Genomic DNA, 20,299 nt, shown 5'->3' with positions numbered 1-20,299 from the left:
GGTTAGTGGCCCCACCCTCCCCAAGTGGTTCCTAGAACCAGTTTTAGGTGCCCTCACCCCCGAAAAATGCCACAAGTTAGCGAACCGCTGGAGTTCTTATAACCCTCCCGCTGGGCCTTAGGGACTTCGGGGCTAAAATTTAGGAACCTCGCAGGCTCACACCCTAAGAGAAGAAGGTCCACCACCGCTCTCCACGCCTCCGGAGCCAGAAAACAACGCCTACAACTCCCAGCATGCTCCGGGCTGAGCCCGGTGTCAACTGACAGCGCCGCCCACCAATGGGAGAGCTCAGTCTGCGTTCCTGGGATCCACCCGAAAGCAAAAAGGAGGCCGACCCTGCTGCACATCAGCACTCTCTGGCTGCGACTGGGATAAAGGGATAGTGTTCGCAAAATGGTGACGCTGGCTATACTGTGCCGCTTACTCCTAGCCTTGATCTTTCCCTCGCCCTGCCTCCGACTGGGTCCCCGCCAGTGAACTTCAGGGGATGTGGAGTTGCCCAAGCTTATTGGATGACGTTGGTGTCGATCTGGAGGGAGGCTGGGCCCAGAACGGCAAGGTCCGCCTCTCTCAGACGGTGATTGGAGTTCCCGGAGTCGACAAGGACTGGGATTGGTGCGAGGACCGGCGCCAGCTTTCGGGCCTGCTGGGCCAAAGCGCTGGGAGGAGGTGCCCACAGAGGAGCTAGCGGAGACTCGCAGCTCCCTTGCCCGCTCGCTGCACGCCCTCCGCAGAGGGAAGGAGCCAGAGGACCCTCTACCTCATCGCTTGTAGCGTGTTGGACGGGACCATTGGGGCGGGCTGCAGGAGGCGGGTGGGCATGGGGGGAGTGACAGGCAGGGGTCTTGGAGTTAGCGGTAGGGCTAGCTTGGAGACTTAGAGCTGGAAAGGGGGAGGAATTGGGAAACAGGAGGCTGTGGGTGTGTTTGGTATGGGATGCCATGGAAAGGAGGGGGCCCTACCACAGACCTTGAGTAGATTTGTGGATGGTTTCTTGGAGGTATCCTCTACCTCCCGTTTGCCCTTTTATTTGCCAACAAGCGATTCCCCATGGTCTCTGTTCAAGTTCTGGAAACTTTCTCTCTGGGTGGGTTTAATCAGCTGCACCATTATAGAACTGCCCAGGGTCTTTTCTGATACTGGGCACAAACCTTGGGAATATGTCAGAAAGCAAGAAGCCACTTTTGGGCTTTGTGCACAAACTCCCCAGTGGGACAGCACCTGGGAACTCAGGCAAGACTCGCTGCCCTTTGTGCATGGGGCTTTTCAAAGCCCCCAGGCTCTTGCCTTGTTTGCACACGGTTTGCACCACATGTCTGGAGCAGCTGGAACCCTTCTCAGTAGTGGACATGCGAGGGGGAGACTCTGACACAAGCTCTGAGGGGTCCATATTCCAGGAACTCAAGCCACGAAATCAGCAGTCGCAGATTGGCATCCTCTGCCCTGTATGTGATGCCCAGGTGGACCTGCCCATAGGTGGAGTGAAGGCTTTAACCTTAGACCACCTGGCCATGAATGATGTCATGCTGGAGAATCTGCATGGGGAAGGCCAGGGCCTGGTGTGTGACCTGTGCAATGACAGGGAAGTGGAGAAGAGGTGTCAGACCTGCAAATCCAATCTCTGCCAATTCTGCTGCCAAGCTCATAGGTAAAGATGGGATACGCAACCTGTGTGACTTAAGAGTGGAGTACAAAGTGGTGTTAAGACAGAAATCTTGGCTGGGTGCATCGGCACACACCTGTAATCCCAGTGGCTCAGGAAGCTGAGGCCGGAAGATTGTGAGTTCAAAGCTAGCCTCAGCAGCTTAGTGAGGCCCCGTCTCTAAATAAAATACAAAAAAAGGGCTGGGGATGTGGCTCAATGATTAAGTGCCCCTAGGTTCAATCCCTGGTTACCCTCCCCTCCCCAAAAAGAGAAAAGAAATATTTGGTGTGTAATTTAAAAGGAAAACTTTCTCTAATACCATCAAAGATCAAAGACTAATTCACAATGCAATAGCAAACACTCTAGCACAGTAGTTAACCCCATCAGCTTAGAATAATACTTGTAGTAATAACAGTGAAGGTTTGCATAGTCCTTTTCAAAGCGCATTCAGTTTCCTTTCATCATCAGTCATTTGTGTAGTGCATAAGTGTAGTAGGTGCTGGAGAAATGGTAGGATAGTATAATAGCATAGATTCTGCCCTTGATCTCATATGATCATTGCAACTCTTATAGAAAGGCAGCACTATTTTCATCATCATTTATTAATTGAAGGAATTTGCCAAGGTCCCACATCTGGTAAGTAAATGGGTAATAGAATCAAGTCTTAAATCCAGATCTTTTGACTATTCTGTGCGTGTGTGTGTGTGTGTGTGTATGTGTGTGTGTGTTTTAACAAATGCCATCTTAGGATAGGAGCTGATCATCTAGACCTCAGTTCAGCCTTATGCCATCGAGTTACTCTGTAGCTTGGAGAAGTAGATATTATTTGGGGTGCCAATTATGTCTTCTATCACACTTTGTGAACAGTTTGTCAGATAGATCATTCATTTTTCCCTTGATACCCTACCCTACTCCACTCTAGGATGTCCAAATATAAAATGACCAAGCTTTTAGGATTAGCCTAAAATAGTTCTTAAGTTCTGACTTCCATTTGTTTTCTGGCCTCACCAACAGAGCAAATTAGTAGTCTTCACTCTTTCTGTTTTTATCTGGTAATTATATGACAATCCCTGTGACTGTATTGCTGCCAGCCAAACAGCTGACCCTATTTCTATGCAACTACTCTTCTGGTGCCAGGATAGGCACTTAAGCTTCAAGTTAACATAATGCTAATAGGGAAACTCTGAGCAGTACCGAGGTTTCCTAGGGATTTCCCTGAATCTCTGGAGGGCTACAAAAAAAGGGGAATTAAAAGAAAGCTTTGATTTTGTTTTCTAACCATTGATTTCACTTTTTAATAATGTTGATGACTCTTAAAGGACATTCTAGACTGCTGATGGTGGGTGATGTAGGTATTGGTCAAAGAAAATGCTTTAGGTGAAAGCCAGATAAAAGTTTTTGTCAGGGCCAGCTACTGCTTTTAACTTTTTCTTTGTTTTTACCACTGACCTTTTTATTTTTAATTTTGAGGCAAGGTCTTGCTAAGTTGCCCAGACTCACATTGAACTTGGAATCCTCCTGTGTCCGCCTCCCAAGTTGCCTAAATTATAGGTGTGCACCACCTTGTCCAGCTAGCTAGCTTTTTAATTGCTATGCCATTGGGCAGTTTATGTAGCTTGGTGCTGGTTTTCATAGTATTCATCTCTAGCTTGCTGTAGAAGCAGGCCGTGACTTTTTGTCCAAATTCATCAAATTATTGGGGAAAGTTTTAGGATGTCATCTTGGCCTTACAACCATTTGCAAAAAAATGTCCCAAGCCAAAGCCCAAGAGCACTCCTATTTTGTTCTGGAATAACAGCCATTTTAGGTAGGTATTGGTCCTACTGTACCGACAAGTAATGAATCAGAGAGGATCATGCAGTTAGGGGTTAGAACAAGGAATGGAACTCAGATTTATTTTTCAGAGCCTGTTCTCCTAAAACTTCTGCCAAACTGTGTTCCACCTTGGAATCATTTCCTAATATCCTGTTCCTACCGGCTTGTTCCCAGGCGACAGAAGAAAACCAGTTATCACACCATGGTGGACCTCAAAGATCTGAAAGGCTACAGTCGGGTTGGAAAGCCTATCCTGTGTCCTATTCACCCTGCAGAGGAGCTGAGACTGTTCTGTGAATTCTGTGACCGGCCTGTGTGCCGTGATTGTGTGGTGGGGGAGCACCGGGAGCACCCCTATGACTTCACCAGCAATGTCATCCACAAGCATGGGGACTCAGTGCGGGAGCTCCTCAGGGGCACCCAGCCCCGTGTGGAGGCCCTGGAGGAAGCCCTGGCTCAGATCAAAAGGGTGAACAGTGCTCTCCAGAAGCGAGTGGAGGCAGTGGCTGCCGATGTGCAAAAGTTCTCTGAGGGCTATATCAAGGCCATTGAGGAGCACCGGAACAAGATGCTGAAGCAACTGGAAGACATACGGGTCCAGAAGGAAAACTCCCTGCAGCTGCAGAAAGCACAGCTGGAACAGCTGCTGGCCGACATGCGGACTGGAGTGGAGTTCACGGAGCACTTGCTGGCCAGCGGCTCAGATTTGGAAATCCTCATCACCAAGGGGGTGGTGGTGGAACGGCTCAGGAAGCTGAACAAGGTGGAATATAACACCCACCCTGGAGTAAACGATCACATAAGCTTCTCTCCTCAGGAGAAGGCGGGCCAGTGCCATGGCTATGAAGTGTATGGGGCCATTAACACCAAAGAGGTGGATCCAGCCAAATGTGTCCTTCAAGGAGAAGGTAGGAAGGCATTTGTCATGGGCATTGAGAGGGCAGTGGACAGGGACATGGTGTTTCAAGAACTGGGGCTTGTTCAACTGGAAAAGAGATAAATTGGTTAAAGACAGTGATCTGCTGTCTTGCCCCTTTCTTTCTGATTTGTTCTGGTCAGAGTGCTGTTGACATTTAATACAGGTGTGAGACTTCACCCTGTTCCACTTCAGACAAGTAGTAACTTCCAGAAACCCAGGGATCATGCTTTGTTTCCATCAGAGGCTAGAATCGGGACAGTGCCTGCAGAGATAAATAAGGGCAATGACAAGGGCAGGATGAGGTCTGCCAGCTCAGTGTGGCAAGCCTCAGCTGCCTGCATCATGCTCTATAGGAGGTTAGAGAGAAATGAGGAAGACTGACATTATGTTTTCCTTTCTTCCATGCCCATTCTTGGGACATGTAAACCTTATATCATTGATATGTAAAAGAATATGATAGGTACTGGGCGTGGTGGTGCACACCTGTTATCCCAGCAGCTTTTGGAGGCTGAGGCAGGAGGATCACAAGTTCAGAGGCAGCCTGAGCATAAGAGAAAGGTGCTAAGCAACTCAGTGAGACCCTGTCTCGAAATAAAACACAAAATAGGGCTGGGAATGTGGCTCAGTGGTCAAGTGCTCCTGAGTTCAATCCCTGGTCACCACCCCCTACCAAAAAGTATAGGTGTTTCATTCATCAGGGAAATAAATGGTTTCTTTTGCCCTGTGTTGTATTTCTAAAATAAGTAGATTAGTCAAATATATATTTCATAGATCAGTCCTGATGGGAAAATTGAGTTCAAGAATCATCCTGACTCTGGCAAGGAATTCATAACTTTGGAAGTCACAGATACCTTTAAGAATGATCTATTCCCCCAGAAACACCAATGAAACTAGGGCATATACTTTGAGGAGATTTTTAGACCCTTCATGAGCCTCTCCATAGACCTCCTATTAGTTATGAAGCCTGGGCTAGGAGACCTGGTTCATCTGGATGCTGGGCTGAAGGCTCTAGCATTTGATACCCCCCCCCCACAGCTTGACACAAGCTGTTGTGTTGCAGATGATCTCACAACACAGAGGGTCCAAATTGGTCAGCTGTATCCCCTGCCTATTCCAGCAGGATCCAGAGCTCAGAGAGTGTGGTTTTGCAGTGACTGACCTCTCACAGATCTAGAGATTTCCTTCTCCCAGTACCTAGATCCATCCTGAGTCTTTTCAAAGCTTCCTTAAGAAGTGAAGATAAAGTTCAGGAACCTCTACAACTCAAGAGCCAACCTCCCAGGAGGAATTCCCAAGAGAAATACTCAGAAGGCAGAAGGGAAAGAGAAAAGAAAGAGAACCAGGGTGGTTACAATAGGCAGGAAGCACAACCTTTGTTCTGAAAAGAAAAAGCTAGATGGTATCTTACCTGGGGATGTGGTCACTATGGTTTGCCTTTGAGGTGAGCACTGAGTGTTTATTTTTTGCAGATCTCCACAGAGCTCGGGAAAAACAAACAGCCTCTTTCACCGTACTTTGTAAAGATGCAACAGGAGAGAGCATGGGCAGGGGAGGAGACAATGTCCATGTTGCAGTTCTCCCTAAAGATAAGAAAGACAGGTTTGTGTTGTGCAGTTAGGTGTCGTGGGTAATAAGCAGTGAGGAAACTGGAAACATGAGGTCCTTTGAGTTATTGGAGATGTAAGTGTAGTAGTCCATGTTATCTTTATGAAAAAAACATGTTATAATCAGTTATAATCTGTTTTCTTTTGTAGATTGTTTTCCTATATCCAATATTCTCTCAAAGATTTAGTCTGCCCCTTAGATTATCTTCTTCTCAGCTTTGGAATAGACTGAACTTTTTACAGATTGGACTGAATTTTACCCTTTCTAAAATTTAACCTACCTTTGCTACTAAGTTATGCCATAAGCATATTTATATCTTTCTGGAATTGGAGAATAGAGAAAGGACTGAAAGTTAACCTCTGAGACAAGTGGAAGAAACACCCCCTTTGGGGGACATTTAAAATTACTATCAAGTGAAATGATGTAAGAGTTCACATCCTAAAATGGTAGGCAGCTGAAGCAGGTTTGTGAGAGGGAGTAGGATTTTTTAATTCTTGTCTCCATTTAGTCCAGTCAGGACAATGGTCCAAGATAACAAGGATGGAACATACTGCGTTTCCTATACCCCCAAGGAACCTGGACTCTACACCGTGTGGGTCTGCATCAAAAAGCAGCATGTGCAGGTAAGTAAGACCCCCCCCCAGCACATGCTGGCCCTGGCTCCTTTTATCCTGCTTCCCTGGTTCTGTTATTTTGGGATCTGGTGACATATCATAAGATCAACTGCATAAAGATTGAGTAAGATTCTCTTCTTATTTCCCCCCATCTCCTCACTGTAGAAAAAGCCTAGATTTTGCCACTCTTATTCTTACTAGAGGATTCTAGTGATCATAAGAACTCTTTATCCCTATTTCCCCTCCTGGCAGTTCTGCTTATATTTTATCATTCTTTTAGTCAGTTTGTTGGAATTCTTAATTTGGGGAAGATGCCCCAAACACGGGGCAATCTATCAGCAGACAGAATGTAGTCTAGCTCAGTATTTTCCAGAGTTGTGCAAACTGACCAGATGCAGACTGACTGGGACATAATTGGTAGGGTTATACCCCCTCCTCTCAACTGACCATCATCCATCTGCCTAACCATCTGCCCATGTAATTCTCTACTGTGTTTTACATATATGCTTATCTGTTACCATGGTTACTATGCCACCTCCACAAATAACTATGATACTTTCTGGTTTGTGAAGTATTTTAAAACTGGGTAATCCATGTCCCGCAGATCTTCTCTTGTTTACATCTGCTAACACTGGAGTAGTCAGAAATTCCCATCAACCAGAAAACAACATTACTGGGAATACTAGAATACTATGCAGTATCACGATCTCTTAGGCTAGTAGTTTGTATACTAGGTAGACTCATTCAACAGCCATTTATTGCTTACCTACTCACAGTATGTCACAAAAGTTTCAGTGTTTTTATGCATTACTTCTGTTTTCTTCAAAATCACTCAAGTATGGAGATCATTGTCCAATTAGAGTAAGACCAAACTTGCCACACTATGCAGTAGCTCTGAAGCAAAAATCAGATTTTGAACCTATTTCTTCAATGCCTGGTTTGTGTTTTTTAAATGAATGTGTGTTAGCTTTCTGTAACAAAATACCTGAGATAATCAACTTAAAAGAAGGAAAGATATTTTGGCTCACAGTTTGAGAGGTTTCAGTCCATGGCCCTCCTTTAAAATGAGGGGGGGGGGGATATAATATTGGAAAGGCTTCTAAGATTCCAGGCATTTTACTTGGTGCTTTCTCAGACTATGTGGTTCTCACATATGAATAGACAAAGTGCAACACTCATTAAACATTTTTGTTTTTGTTTAACGTAGATAGAAATTAGAAAATGAAAGTTATCCTTAAAGAGAGTGGGAGAGTTACTGGAGAATTATTAACTGCAGAGGTTTAACCTTTCTCCCTTCCATGCATTCACAGTCCCATGATAGGTGGATGGGCAAACAGATGTGTTGTGTCCAGGATGGAGGAACAGGAGGAAAGAGGGTAGCCCACTATGTAAGGGGAGAAAGCATGTGGGTGAGAAACTGGAGATAGAGCCACAGGAGGTCCCAGCCTTGTGGTTGCAAAATTCTACAAATTACCCCTGAGATTACTTAAGAATTAAGACTAAGCATCCTAAAGACCAAAGGCAGTCCCATAAAAGCACAAGTCAAGATGATTGACATATCAGGTGGTCTACGCACTTTCATTTCACACATGGGAGGCAGAACTCCTTGTGAAAAAGCTTAGCCTGATTAGGATATGGGCTTCTGCGTTTCTGCCATCTTACCAGAACAAGCCCTATCTAATTCAGATGTCACTGAGAACAGAACTGACTCTGTGGGATCCCACTCAGTGTCCAAGGGGGGCTGTCAAGCAGTTTCTATGGTGAGAAGTATGACCGAAGGCTGCAAGGCTCCTTGATTCCAATTTTACTGCATTTGTGTCTACCCCCCCACCCAGCTGAGCAGAGTTCTTGTCTTCTCTTCTGTTTCTCTACTGCTGTCCTCGTCCCTCCAAAGGCGGGCTCCTTGGCTAGACTGTTTAGCACATAGCAATGCCCAGCACACCCTGTTGACTCATAAGGTGCTGTTCTTTGCTCTTGGCCTGAACACGGAAGGGCTCACCATTCACTGTGACTGTGAGAAGAAAGCGGCGCCCACACCTGGGTGTGTTTCACTGCTGCACCTTCTGCTCTAGTGGAGGCCAGAAGAACGCGCGCTGTGCCTGTGGAGGCACCATGCCTGGTAAGGAGGAGCACCATTCATTACCCTTGGGACTATCTTCCAGAAGTAGGGATCAAGTGACATCCCCCACCCCACCGCACTGCCACATAGCCACTAGGTCGGGATGCTGGGACTGAGGCTTTGTTTCTAGGAAGCATAATCTGTTTTGTGTGCAGACACAGTAGAAGTTCCACTTAATCTGGCTTCTATATTCTGAGCTGATATTGCAGATTGAAAGTTCTGAGTTCTGTTTGGTTTTGATACAGTTCACCAATCCTGCAATCCCATGCTTCTCTGGGATTTTCAATTTCAGTCTATACCCTTTCCAAGAGGCTGAGCAATTTGAGAAAGATAGACCCATCTTACCCCTTTTAAAACCTTAAAGAAATTCCAAATGAGGCAATGATTGGGGAGTGGATGATTAGATCAGTTAAACCAGGTCTGGCTCTTTTGTTGGTGGTAGGGAGATCGCAGGCAATAGATGGAATTATTTTTTTAAATTGCTCTATCATGTCCTTATTCTAATGGTGGGCCATAAAATGGGCTTTTGTACCCTTCCTTTATAACCACTCCAGTACCTGCCTCCCTTTTCATTTCCTTTAATCTACCCTTCTTTTTCATTTCATTTTACAATTGAAATTCAAATCCTTTCACTTTGCAGTTAAAGGCCAAACTAGTTCATCTCCTTCAGTTGGTGCATTTAAACACTGTTGGGAGAGCTTTGTTGACTTTCATGGATTTGCTGTGATGAGTCTTGAGAACCCTCCTACCATGGAGGGTCAGATAGCTTGTTCCTCTCATGGGGGTTTTCTTAGGGAATGTCCACGGTTGCCAGGAGGTTCAATTTCCGTGGTACCTGGACTCCACTCTCAGGGTTTGTTTTTCCTCTCCTCTTTGTACTATGCAGGTGGGTACCTAGGCTGTGGCCATGGGCACAAAGGCCATCCTGGTCGTCCACACTGGTCTTGCTGTGGGAAGTTGACTGAGAAGTCTGAGTGCACATACATAGGTGGGCAGAGCACCTCGACGAGTCTACTCAGGACTGTGGCACTCTGATGCTTCCTGGACGAGTTTGGCCTGGTAAAACCCCAGACAGCTGGATCTCAGATTTCTAGAGGATTCCAAAGCTCGATTAATTCTGAAGAGACTGATAAAATTAAAAACAAAGTGCCTTATCTTATTTTATAGTTCAAGTGCTTATTTGTGAGTTACTCACTGATTGTACTTGTGGATGGTTGACTGTGTTTCTCTTTAAGGTAGGTTGGTGTGTGTTCTTTCTCTTTTGTACAGGTATGGAAGAATCTATGCCCTTGGAACTTAGAAATCACGGGGTGGGGGATAATTTAGCTCCTTACTTTCTGATATATTATAACCTTTTTAATTTTTCCCTGAGCTGTGTTATTTAGATATTTCCCTTGGAATATAACTGCCCCCTCCCCCATCTTATCCACTGGGTTCTTTAGGACACTTTCAGTGGATTTACTGGTACATATTTTGTAACCATTATAATGTGACCTTGCTGTTTGGGCAGGTGTCTCCCTCCTCCCTCTCTGAACCATGTCACTCCCTGCCTCCCCAAAGCCTGAAGGATAGCTCTTTGGTGTAGGGTATACAAGTAGAACATTAATAAAAGGGTGTTGAAATACATCTCACATGTCTATTGCAGTTCTGTTGATGCCAGGTGACCTAGATGCTGTCACCCACTTCACATCATTTTGATTTTTAGAGAATAATCTTTGATTGTGTATATATGCCTGGAAACTTAACTGAAAGTTTTGATTCTTATAAGGTGCCTTATTAGCTGCTAGAGAATTTTGGGGAGAGGAAATAGCACTGGTGCCTCAGCCCTGCCAAGGACTTTTCTGTATATATTTTGTGTGTTCTGCAGGGACTCTCGATTTCTTCTATAGCAACAAACTCAGCATATATTAAATAAAATTATTGAAATCTGCATTGTAAGTTTCCTTAAGTAGTGGGTGACTCATTTGACCGGTGAATTGGGTCAGGCAAAGCAAGCGAAGTCATTAGATGGTGGTGACTGTCAGATCTTCTGGGGTGTATTTCCTTCTTGAGGCTGACATAAACACTAACATGTTCTCTCTAGTCTCATCTTCTTCTGGAAACATTCCCATCAGCCTCCTTAACCCAAATCTGGTCTTCCCAGAAGATGCTGTTGCCCATCACCCTCTCAGATTGTTAGCAATGGTTTCTCCCTTACTCCTGATAACCGTGGGCCAAGGGTCAGGTAAGGGTCTTTTTTAGTTTGTCATTGCTGCTTTTAAGATCAGTGATTCTCAACCAGGAGTGACTCTGCGCCCCAGAAGATATCTGGCAAAGTCTCAGAGAAAGTTTGGTTGCCACTACTGGGGCAGGTACCAGCAACATCGAGTGGGTACAGGTCAGGGATGCTGCTGAGTGAGCCTTTTACAGTGTTCAGGACAGCTTCCCCAGACAAGGAATTACCCAGTCCAAAATGTCAGTAGTGCTTGAAAAACCTCTTCTAGACCATATCCCACTTGTTTTCTAAAACTGATCATTCGCCCTCATTTCTTGATTATAGTGTCAAGCTAAGCTCGCTGTCACCCCAGTACAGTTCCTCATCAATCTCAGGGTAATTCAGTAGCCACATAGACCTTGGGGTTGTGAGGCCATTTCCACTTAGCCTACCTGAGCCTTATAATCATTCCTTGATTCCACCCGCACCCTCTGCGTAGTCTCAATTTCAGACGTTCTCCCACGACCTCCCGTCTTCTTACTTGCCCACTGTGATAACCTGACTACTTATTCTTCTTTCCCTGGAACCCACGATGCAGTGATTCTACCACTTTCTTGCTATTCCTCTCATCCCCTCATGTCCTCATGTCCTCCCCTGCATCTTTCTCAGCTTAGACCATCATTACAATTGCTCTTGCACAGACTGTCCCTTGTTATCTTGCCTGGCAGAACTGCAACCCACATCGGATCCAGCTTTTCACTTAACCCTCTGAATGATTCTGCAGAAAACCACTAAAACATGATGACTAGTCCCACTTTAAACTTATGACCACTCATTTTAATGGGCTCTTAGCATTGTCTGGTGTGTTGACAACATCTCCTTAGTTCCTGCACTTGTCCCACTCTCCTAGATGATTGTTTCATACTTTCTTTCTCTTCAAACTCCAATTTCTACTCCATCTCTCTCCTCTCCACTTAAGACCTTGCTTCCTGTTTCACCAAGAAAATAAAAGGGTTCAGAAGAGGATTTCCTGACTCTCCCACCACACCTATGAATCTACCTGTATTCCTATCAAAAGCCAACTTCTGCACTGTGTCCTAGATCCCATGCCATCACTACTACCCAGGAACGTCACTCCAGTGGCTTTCCCCTCGATGGCATTTCTCATTTTAGGAAACATGCTAAAAGATTTCCTCATGTTGACACAGATTTCTCTTGATTTTTGTATTAGTCCACCACGGCTGTAACAGTGCCTTGGCTTAAGCAATAGTTCTGGAGTCTCCAAGTCCGAGATCAAGGCATTAGCAGGGTTGGTTTCTGGTGAGTCCTCTATCCATGGTTTGTAGTTGGCAGCCTTCTTGCTGATCCTCTCTTGGCCTTTCCCCTGTGTGCTTATGCTCCTGGTATTTCTTCCTCTTCTCATAAGGACACCGACCAGCCCTCCTGGATTAAGGCCCCATTTAACCTTGATTACCTTTGTAAAAGCCCTATTTCCAAATCCTGTTCTGTTAGGGATTAGGGCTTCACCTAGCAATTTTGAAGGAACCACGATTCGGTCTATAATAACTTGCCCGTTTAGCAATCTATTTCTCAACTCCCCAGACCTCAGTAGCATTGAGATTTGTTATCTCTACCTCCCTTCCATTCTCTCTTAGATTGAATCCAGTCAGTTTTTAACCCTCAGAACGCTCCACTGAACTAGCTCTTTTCAATGTCAAGAATAATATCCATGTGACAGAATCCGAGGGAATTGTCAATCTTTCTCCTTTTTGATCTATCAGTAGCAATTATCATAGCCGGTCACTTTCCCCTCCATGAAACATTGTCTTCCCTTGTTTTATGTGGCATGACTCTTCTTGATTCTCCTATCTCATTGTCTATTCCTGCTCAGTGTCCTTTGCTAGATCCTTCTAATCTTGCTGTTCTCTACATATAGGAGAGAACCAAGGAACAGTGCTTGCATCTCTGTCTTTCCTCTGCTCCCTAGATGATCTCATCCTATCAGGATTTTAAATACCATTTATATACTGACTTCCAAATTTATCTCCTGGTCCAATCTCTGTATAGGACGGTGTCCAATAGCTTCCTTAACCTCTCCCCTTGTATGTATAATAGGCACCTCAAATTTAAGATGTCCAAAACAGATTTGCAGTTTTCAATTCTTACTTTCCCTTTGCTCACCACCACCAAATCACTTCTCCCACAATCTTCTACATCCCTTTAAAAGCACAAGTCCACTCTTAGAGGTGTAGAGCCAATAGCCTTGGAGATGTGCTTTGTGTCTCTGTCATATACCACATCCAATTCTCGGGCAAATCCTGTCAGCCCTTCCTTCAAAATATATCTACTGACTGTGCTTTTCACCTCCATTGCTACCATCCTGGTCTGAGATACCAAGATGTCTTAACCTGAATTCTTACCATTTTCTTCTAACTGGTCTGTTTCCACCCATTACTCCCTTACATTATACTCTCGACCCAATATTCAGACTGATCCTTTCAAAACATGTCAGAGCATGTCATTGTGTGCTCCACATCCTCCAGTGGTCTCCCATCTTACTTGGAACAACAGCCAGCATATGTGCTTCACGTCAGCAGTGAGATCTGTATCCTGCTCTTCTTTCATCTCCTGCCCATTCCCCTCCATCACTCTAGTCTAACCAAACTGGCCTGCCTGCTGCTCCTGAAACTCCAAGCACCCTCTGCCTTGGGGCCTAAAAATCACTGCCCCTCCATGTGAAATTCTCTTCTCACAGTTACCTTAATGATTCATTCCCTTATTTCTTCAGGTTTCTGTTTTAATGTCAACTATCATCCTATTAGTGAGGTCCCTCACTACCCCATGTAAAGTAGCAACGTCATACCCCAGGATTCCATATTACCCTGAAGAGGCTCCATCACTTCTGACATATGTATTCTGCTTATGCTCTGTCCTTTCATACCAGACTGTAAACTCAGTGGGAGCAGGGACTTGGTAACTACTCTGTTGTCCCCTTGTAGGACAGTTCTTGGCACATAGTAGAGACTAAATGTTCTGTTGAATGAATTTAGATTTATTTGGTAGACTTTTTAGTTTGGATCTACTTAGTCTGTTTTCATAAGACGTCCCTTCTTTCAAACTCCAACATTTCTTATTTAACCAAATACCATGTGGGGAAAAAAGTCTCAGACTTCTCTCAAACTTGGTGGATGAATTATATGCACCCAAGGGACCAGCCTTGAATTTTCCAGTTACCTCAGACAGCTAGGGAATAGCTTGCCATAAAGAAGCCTGTTGTATGACATCATCTTTCCCCATGTGTCTTCTTATGAATCAGATTGCAGAATCGTGGATAAAAATCATTTAATTCAGGTAGAAACTTCTATACATGAAGTTATGTTGCAAATCAAAATTTCTATAAGATGCCTGGTTTTGGGTTAATGACGTGGGCTTTAAGCACTACTAATGGTAACAATTCTTCTAGAATTATTTAAAGTTTGTGTGGGTGGCAGTTGGGGAGGCTGTTCTTGGCCTGCACAATAAGGAGCCTTAACCCAATTTAATTCAACTACCCTGCCAGCCAAAAGACCTGGAAAAGTAGGAGTGACCTACAGAGCTCAAGACTTCAAGGAGAGGAAAAAGGAATTAAAGGATTTAGAATTTGTCTCCATGTAATGAAGTGCTTCAGAAATCGTCTGTGAGTTGTGAGCATGGGAGCATCAACAAGAAGCCGCATTATGATGTAGGTTATGCTGCTGGTGTTAAGGTTAAAAAAAAATGCATCACAAATTAGAGCCTCAGTCCTCTGGGATGTTGCACCAGGATAAACACCTTGGCCGTCTTGGAGAATAAACACATTTACCTGTTGGCCCACCCATTCTCTGATCTCAATAATCACCCGTCACCCATTCCCATTCCCTCTTGCTCAATTTTACCCCAGAGGATGGATACCTGTGTATCGGGTTTAGCTCAATTAAGAGGTTGTTTGATCAAGTGAATGCTAATTAGAAGGATTATACAGGAAGAGACATTTCACTCTGCCCTGTTAGCCCCTACATACAGGTGTAGGAATTCCATCATTACTTTTAGAAAGATCTCCCATGACTAGGTTAAATCCCTGTGATAAACCTTCATACACACACACACACACACACACACACACACACACACACACTCACGCCTCTCTATCCACACGATCATCACCATGCTGCTACACAGCCATTTGTAATTAATTTGATTAATGCCTGTTTCTCCCCTACTGCACTCAGGAAGGCAGGATTGTTTGGTTCTTGGTTGGTTCTGTTTATCTTTGTATTTGCAGTGCCTAGCAGTGTCTGGCACGGCAGATATGTGTGTGTGTGTGTGTGTGTATGTACACATATACATATACACATAAACACACACACATTCACTCACACCTGATCAATAGAAGTATTCTCCTCATCATTCTTTTCATCCATAATCTCCACCTGCGCTCAGACTGAGCTGGAAGGTAGTAAGCACATTGTGGACCTACACGAGTCGCCCCGTCCACTCTCTAGAGTAGGCTCCTTTTTCATTTCCGTCTCCCTCCCTCAGCTTCTGATCCCTGCAGTATGTGGTGCCATAACTGACTCTAATTTCATTCTAATTTTCCTCAAGGTTATACGCCCAGGAATTCTGAATTTCTGCACTAATTCTTCCTGCCTGCAGGTATGCTTTTCAGCTCCTCCTGGGCTTTCTAGGGCTAAATGCTGTATGACAAATAGCAGAAGGACATCCTACTTTGTAAACCCAATTGTCTCAAGGTATTAGGGTAGACACCAAAGTTTCAGGAATCAGAGAGACTACCAGTACTGGTGGCCCCATGAGTATTCCATTAATGAAGGAGAATCTAACTTCACCTTGGATCCCTATTAGGAGCCACCATTGAACAAGGGATAATCAGAGGAAACCAACCAGTGTTCATAAATAATCCTACTAAACCACCACATGATTGCCAGAGAAAGGGGTCGTGTCCCATAAGAGTACAATTCTACCTACGGCTATTCGTAATGATTGTGTGGCAACCAGCATTCTGGATGGGGTTTTTGGAGGGTCCAGGATTCCACCAGGCCACGGTATGCACCATGCTCTTGTCTAATCAACAGAGCTAAAGAAAAGTCAAACTGTAGACCTTCCATAATGGGAATTCTGCCACATAAGAAATACCTTATTATAAATGTCGTGCTCAGGAGCACTGTGCATTTTGGTGACAGACATTCACTACCACCTGCACCTAGGCTCTTCATTACCATATTCCCAGACCTTGTCCCACAGCAATATCACTAGCCTTTGCATGGCACTTCATGGTTTGTAAAGCATTTATTATCTCAGATTGGCCATGCCCAAGTCTCCTGAGGTAGGCAGGCAGACATAAAAAGAAAACCCAGAAGTGGTTGTGTCACATAAAGGAAAGCCGGTTGACATCAGCAGGACTCACAGTGGCAATCCTCACTACACTGTGAGATGTGGTCCATTTGGAGAGTGCAAAGATCCATCTTGTCACACCTAGACCTTACGAAATTAACTCATACTGAAGAAAAAGAGCATGAGCCTAAGATAGATTCTGGAATGCCACTTATGTCAGTTCATAATGAGACATTTCCATCCAAGGATTAGGATTTAAAAATGAGTGTTCGGTATACTCTATCCCATTAGGGTGTCCACATCAATAGCTTCTTACTGTTGTAGGAACACCTTTCTGAGGCATATTTTCATGGTTCTGCTAGCTTATGCTCAAGACAGGGAAATATTTAAAAAGTGTGTAAGATGCCAGGAAGAATCTTATAGTAGATTACATTTGGCAATAGGCTTTGAATACTTGAAGGTCTCTGCATCTCTCTCTAAACTAAAAGCCAGAATCCTGGAAACTAAACGTTAAGTCTTCCTTCTCTCCATAGTGCTTAGACTGGGACACTAACAATGTTTATTTAATATTCTTCTGATTGACATTATTGATCTATTTATCTGATAAACAAGTTATGGTCTGTCTATTTGTTATTCAATTCCCGGTAAAGCACAAGATCTATGCTAATCCACACAACTTAAAAATGAAACTCTGAGATGACCAAGGGATCGCTAATTAGCCCAATATCAGACAATCAGCTAATGGCAGAGCCAGGGTTTTTCCCCCCATAGTATAGTATTGATGCATTATAGTTGTAAGGGGATTTCTTATTACGTATATACACATGCACAAAATATAGCAATATAATTTGGCCGATGTCATTCCCTCGTAGTTCCCTTTTCTTTTCCTCTTCTCTTCCGCTGGTCCCTTTCCTCTATTCTACTGATTTCCCTTCAAATTTCATGTGATCCTTCTCACCTGTTTTTCCTTTTTTTCTCTCCAGTTTCCACATTTAAAAGAAAACATACAACCCCTGAACTTCTGAATTTGGATTATTTCACTTAACATAATGTTCTCTAATTTCCTGCAAATAACATAATTTCATTCTTCTTTATGGCTGAATGGAACTCAGTTTTGCATATATACCACATTTTCTTTATCCATTCATCTGTTGATGGACACTTAGGCTGGTTCCATAGTTTAGCAGAGCCTGAGTTTGTACATTATTGCTGACCCGAGAGCCATTAAATCTCAGGTGACTCTATCTTTTCTTTGTTGTATTGATCTTATAAATTTCAAGAGGGTAATTTTACTGCTTTCTTGATTTTATTAGGGACCTCACTGTAGTTGCAATTAAAAAAAAGATAAGAGTTTTAACTTCTACTTAACCTGAATAGGAATTTCTAGACATTTATTTTAAGAAGTAAATGTTGAATGATACATTTTAGGATCTTTCCTAATGATTTCTCCTTTTATGAATTGCACATTAACTTAATTCTTTAAGTAAAACTAATGTCTATCCTTATTTTTCTCCTCCAGTACTATCATCCACATTATAATGGACTGTGATATAATAACATGAGCAAATTTTCAGACAGCTTCTCGAAGGCCAAGTTTACTTACTCCTTTCTGATTTCATCACCTCCATCAGACTGGGGGACAGAAAGCACTGAAGGCCAATTTACTGAAGAAAATTGAACACTTTGTTTGCTATTACCCAAGGACTTGGGGAAAAAGTATTTGTTGATTTTCAGTGTCCAGATGAACTGAGTCACATAGATTTTTCTCAGTCAGTAGCCAAACAGTTATTCAGATGACAACTTCCAAAGTATGGAGTGCTCCAACCAGGGAGACTATTATTCATTGCTTGTTGAGCTTAGGAAGAATGTAGACATCCATTGTAAACCTTATGTTTCCAAAATCCCAAATGTAGGAAAAATATGCAGACATACAGATATATAGGCTAATTCTAAGTAACAATATGAATATATTTAAAGTTTTTAAAACTTTGTATTTTTTGTAAAAATATTTTTCTTTTACAATTATTTTCCTTTTTAAAAATCATTTTACCAATATAATATATGGAGCCAAAGAAAACAATAATAGTATTAATAAAACCCCCTAAGATTCCTTGTCAGATTTAATTCTACCCAATGGCAAATAGTTGTTTCAGTTGTGGTTTGAAATAAATAATTAAACATATGTGTGTATTTAATTTTATTTTCTTAGAAAAATAAATCATTTGAAGTGTCTATAAATATCCTGCAAATACACTGACTGATATAAATCAACGCTAAACACATACATGGCTCAGTCAAGGAGGCTGTGCCTTGAGCCCATCACCTGTCACTACCTTTGATGTGTGCCTGGCTCAGCCTAGAGAAAGTGGACAAACCCGGATGTGCTTAGTCTTCAAACCGGTGGAGCAGGGGTGGTGGAGAGGGGCAGAGAACCCCATCTGGCAGCCTAGATAGCCCTGTTTTAAGACTGAAGTGTGAATAGACTTGGTATCGAGCCCACACCAGAGCTGATATTTTTGGGAGAGTATGGTGTCCCATTAGCAAAAGGCAAGGATGCTGGAAAAGATGGAACCAGCTACGTGCTACCTGGAATGTTTGTTTTTCTGAAGTCGAGTTTCGAAAACACAACTCCAAGGCACAAACACGATGAAATGCAAAATTAAACTTCTAGCTACTGTATTGAACTTTTGCAAAGAACCTTTCCTCCAAGCACATCTTCCTTCCCCTCCTTGACTTGTGCCTTTGAAAAACCTAATACAAAAAGTGCTGAAATGAGTCACTGAATATAGCTGGTGCTCAGAGGAAAGATTCCATCCAACAGATTCCTTCTCCCCCATCCTGAGTCCTCCCAGCAGTGTTCCACTTAACCCAAATAAAATGGTAAAAGAATAAAGACAGAGTTTGACTTTACCACCTGTAGCCTAGTGAACTCTGTGCTTTGCCTGTGATCACTATTCATGCCATTTTCACAGCCAGGAAAGACCGTCCCCTCTGCATTTCTTCATCCTGAAGTTTTGCCCAAGTGTCCTGGTCAGGCTGACCGGACCTGTTGTCTCAGGAGCTTAAATTGTAGGCACCCGTGACATGAGACTAAACTCAGGCCTCTTTTTTTGTGTTCTTCCTGATTTTCAAGTGTCGATTAAGGTCTGTTTTCAGAAGAAGGTTGAGTACACTGTTCAGTGGTAGAGCACTTGCCAAGAATCATGTGTGAGGTGCTGTGGGCTTGATCTCTAGCACCAGCAAGAGAGAGAGAGAGAGAGAGAGAGAGAGAGAGAGAGAGAGAGAGAGAGAGAGAGAAGTTGGAATTAAAAATATCAACTAACCCTCTGATATCATTTCCAAAACAGTCTCACAGCTGTAATGGGTCTTCTCCCAGCCTGAGTGACTTGCTGAATGGTTAGTATTTATCAGGCACTGTACCACATGCCTCATCAGACCTATGAGTATAACACTCTGATTTCCCAGGCACTGGGACTCAGGGTGGTGACATGGTTTCCTGGGTCACACTATCACTAAGGAGTGAAGACAAGATTCAGACCCAAGCTTTGAGAATGTTCTTTCTTTAGGAACCAGGATCCTTCTTTATAACACACTGAATAAAATCAAATGAATACCACACATCATGAGGTCCCTTGTGCATACACCAGGTTTCTATGCATTTGTTGATAACTATGCTCTTTTGGAAAAGAGAATTTTAGTGAAATATGATGTGGTTTTCAGGCATCTGACTTGCCATGCATTGTAAGATGAAAAAAGAATTTCTCTCTAAATGGATCTTGAAAGAATGCAAACATAATATGGCCCCCCCCCCCAAAATAAAATAAAATAAACAACGTCTTTCCTTCTCGTCCTTGGTTATCAACATTCATCAGCTCTTCTCCTCCTGTTCCTAGCCCTCCAGTGTGTGGTAGTCAGGGCTTAAGCTGAAGCAGACAACAAATAGTAATAGCTGCTCCCATTAGAAACAAGGGCTGTTGAGGGAAGGTGGACAGCCGTGGGAATCAGGGGACACTGAGCTCAT

At 43.5% G+C, this 20,299-nt stretch overlaps 1 protein-coding gene and 1 long non-coding RNA gene across 3 annotated transcripts; both read left to right on the top strand.

Moving 5' to 3' along the window:
- The first annotated feature begins 618 nt into the window (after positions 1-618).
- Trim45 (tripartite motif containing 45) lies at positions 619-10,649 on the top strand. Of its 2 annotated transcripts, none has more exons than XM_048814573.1 (6): positions 619-1,648; positions 3,635-4,368; positions 5,849-5,978; positions 6,493-6,607; positions 8,557-8,717; positions 9,604-9,742. In XM_048814573.1, the coding sequence occupies exons 1-5, from the start codon at positions 1,161-1,163 to the stop codon at positions 8,668-8,670; spliced, it is 1,581 nt and encodes a 526-aa protein (XP_048670530.1). In that variant the 5' UTR covers positions 619-1,160; the 3' UTR covers positions 8,671-8,717; positions 9,604-9,742. The 2 variants fall into 2 exon arrangements, with proteins under 2 accessions (XP_048670530.1, XP_015357718.1); XM_015502232.2 differs by having other exon boundaries at positions 625-1,648; positions 8,591-8,717; positions 9,604-10,649.
- Positions 10,650-13,088: 2,439 nt separating this feature from the next.
- On the top strand, positions 13,089-18,544 carry LOC125620189. The gene is made up of 3 exons (XR_007351787.1): positions 13,089-14,632; positions 15,532-15,582; positions 17,798-18,544. It is a non-coding gene; the product is annotated as an uncharacterized LOC125620189 (long non-coding RNA).
- The last annotated feature ends 1,755 nt before the right edge of the window (positions 18,545-20,299 follow it).

Source organism: Marmota marmota, unplaced genomic scaffold, assembly GCF_001458135.2.
Source record: "Marmota marmota marmota unplaced genomic scaffold, marMar, whole genome shotgun sequence".
NCBI classification, from domain to species: domain Eukaryota; kingdom Metazoa; phylum Chordata; class Mammalia; order Rodentia; family Sciuridae; genus Marmota; species Marmota marmota.
This window is presented reverse-complemented; position numbering and strand designations above follow the sequence as displayed.

What these genes read in the sequence shown, in the direction of transcription:
- Trim45 (XM_015502232.2), top strand. Translation starts at nt 1,161, where the DNA reads ATGTCAGAAAGCAAGAAGCCACTTTTGGGCTTTGTGCACAAACTCCCC. An exon ending in CCTAAAGATAAGAAAGACAG is followed by an intron (nt 5,979 to 6,492) that starts GTTTGTGTTGTG and finishes GTCTCCATTTAG; the next exon opens with TCCAGTCAGGACAATGGTCC. An exon ending in CTGTGGAGGCACCATGCCTG is followed by an intron (nt 8,718 to 9,603) that starts GTAAGGAGGAGC and finishes TGTACTATGCAG; the next exon opens with GTGGGTACCTAGGCTGTGGC.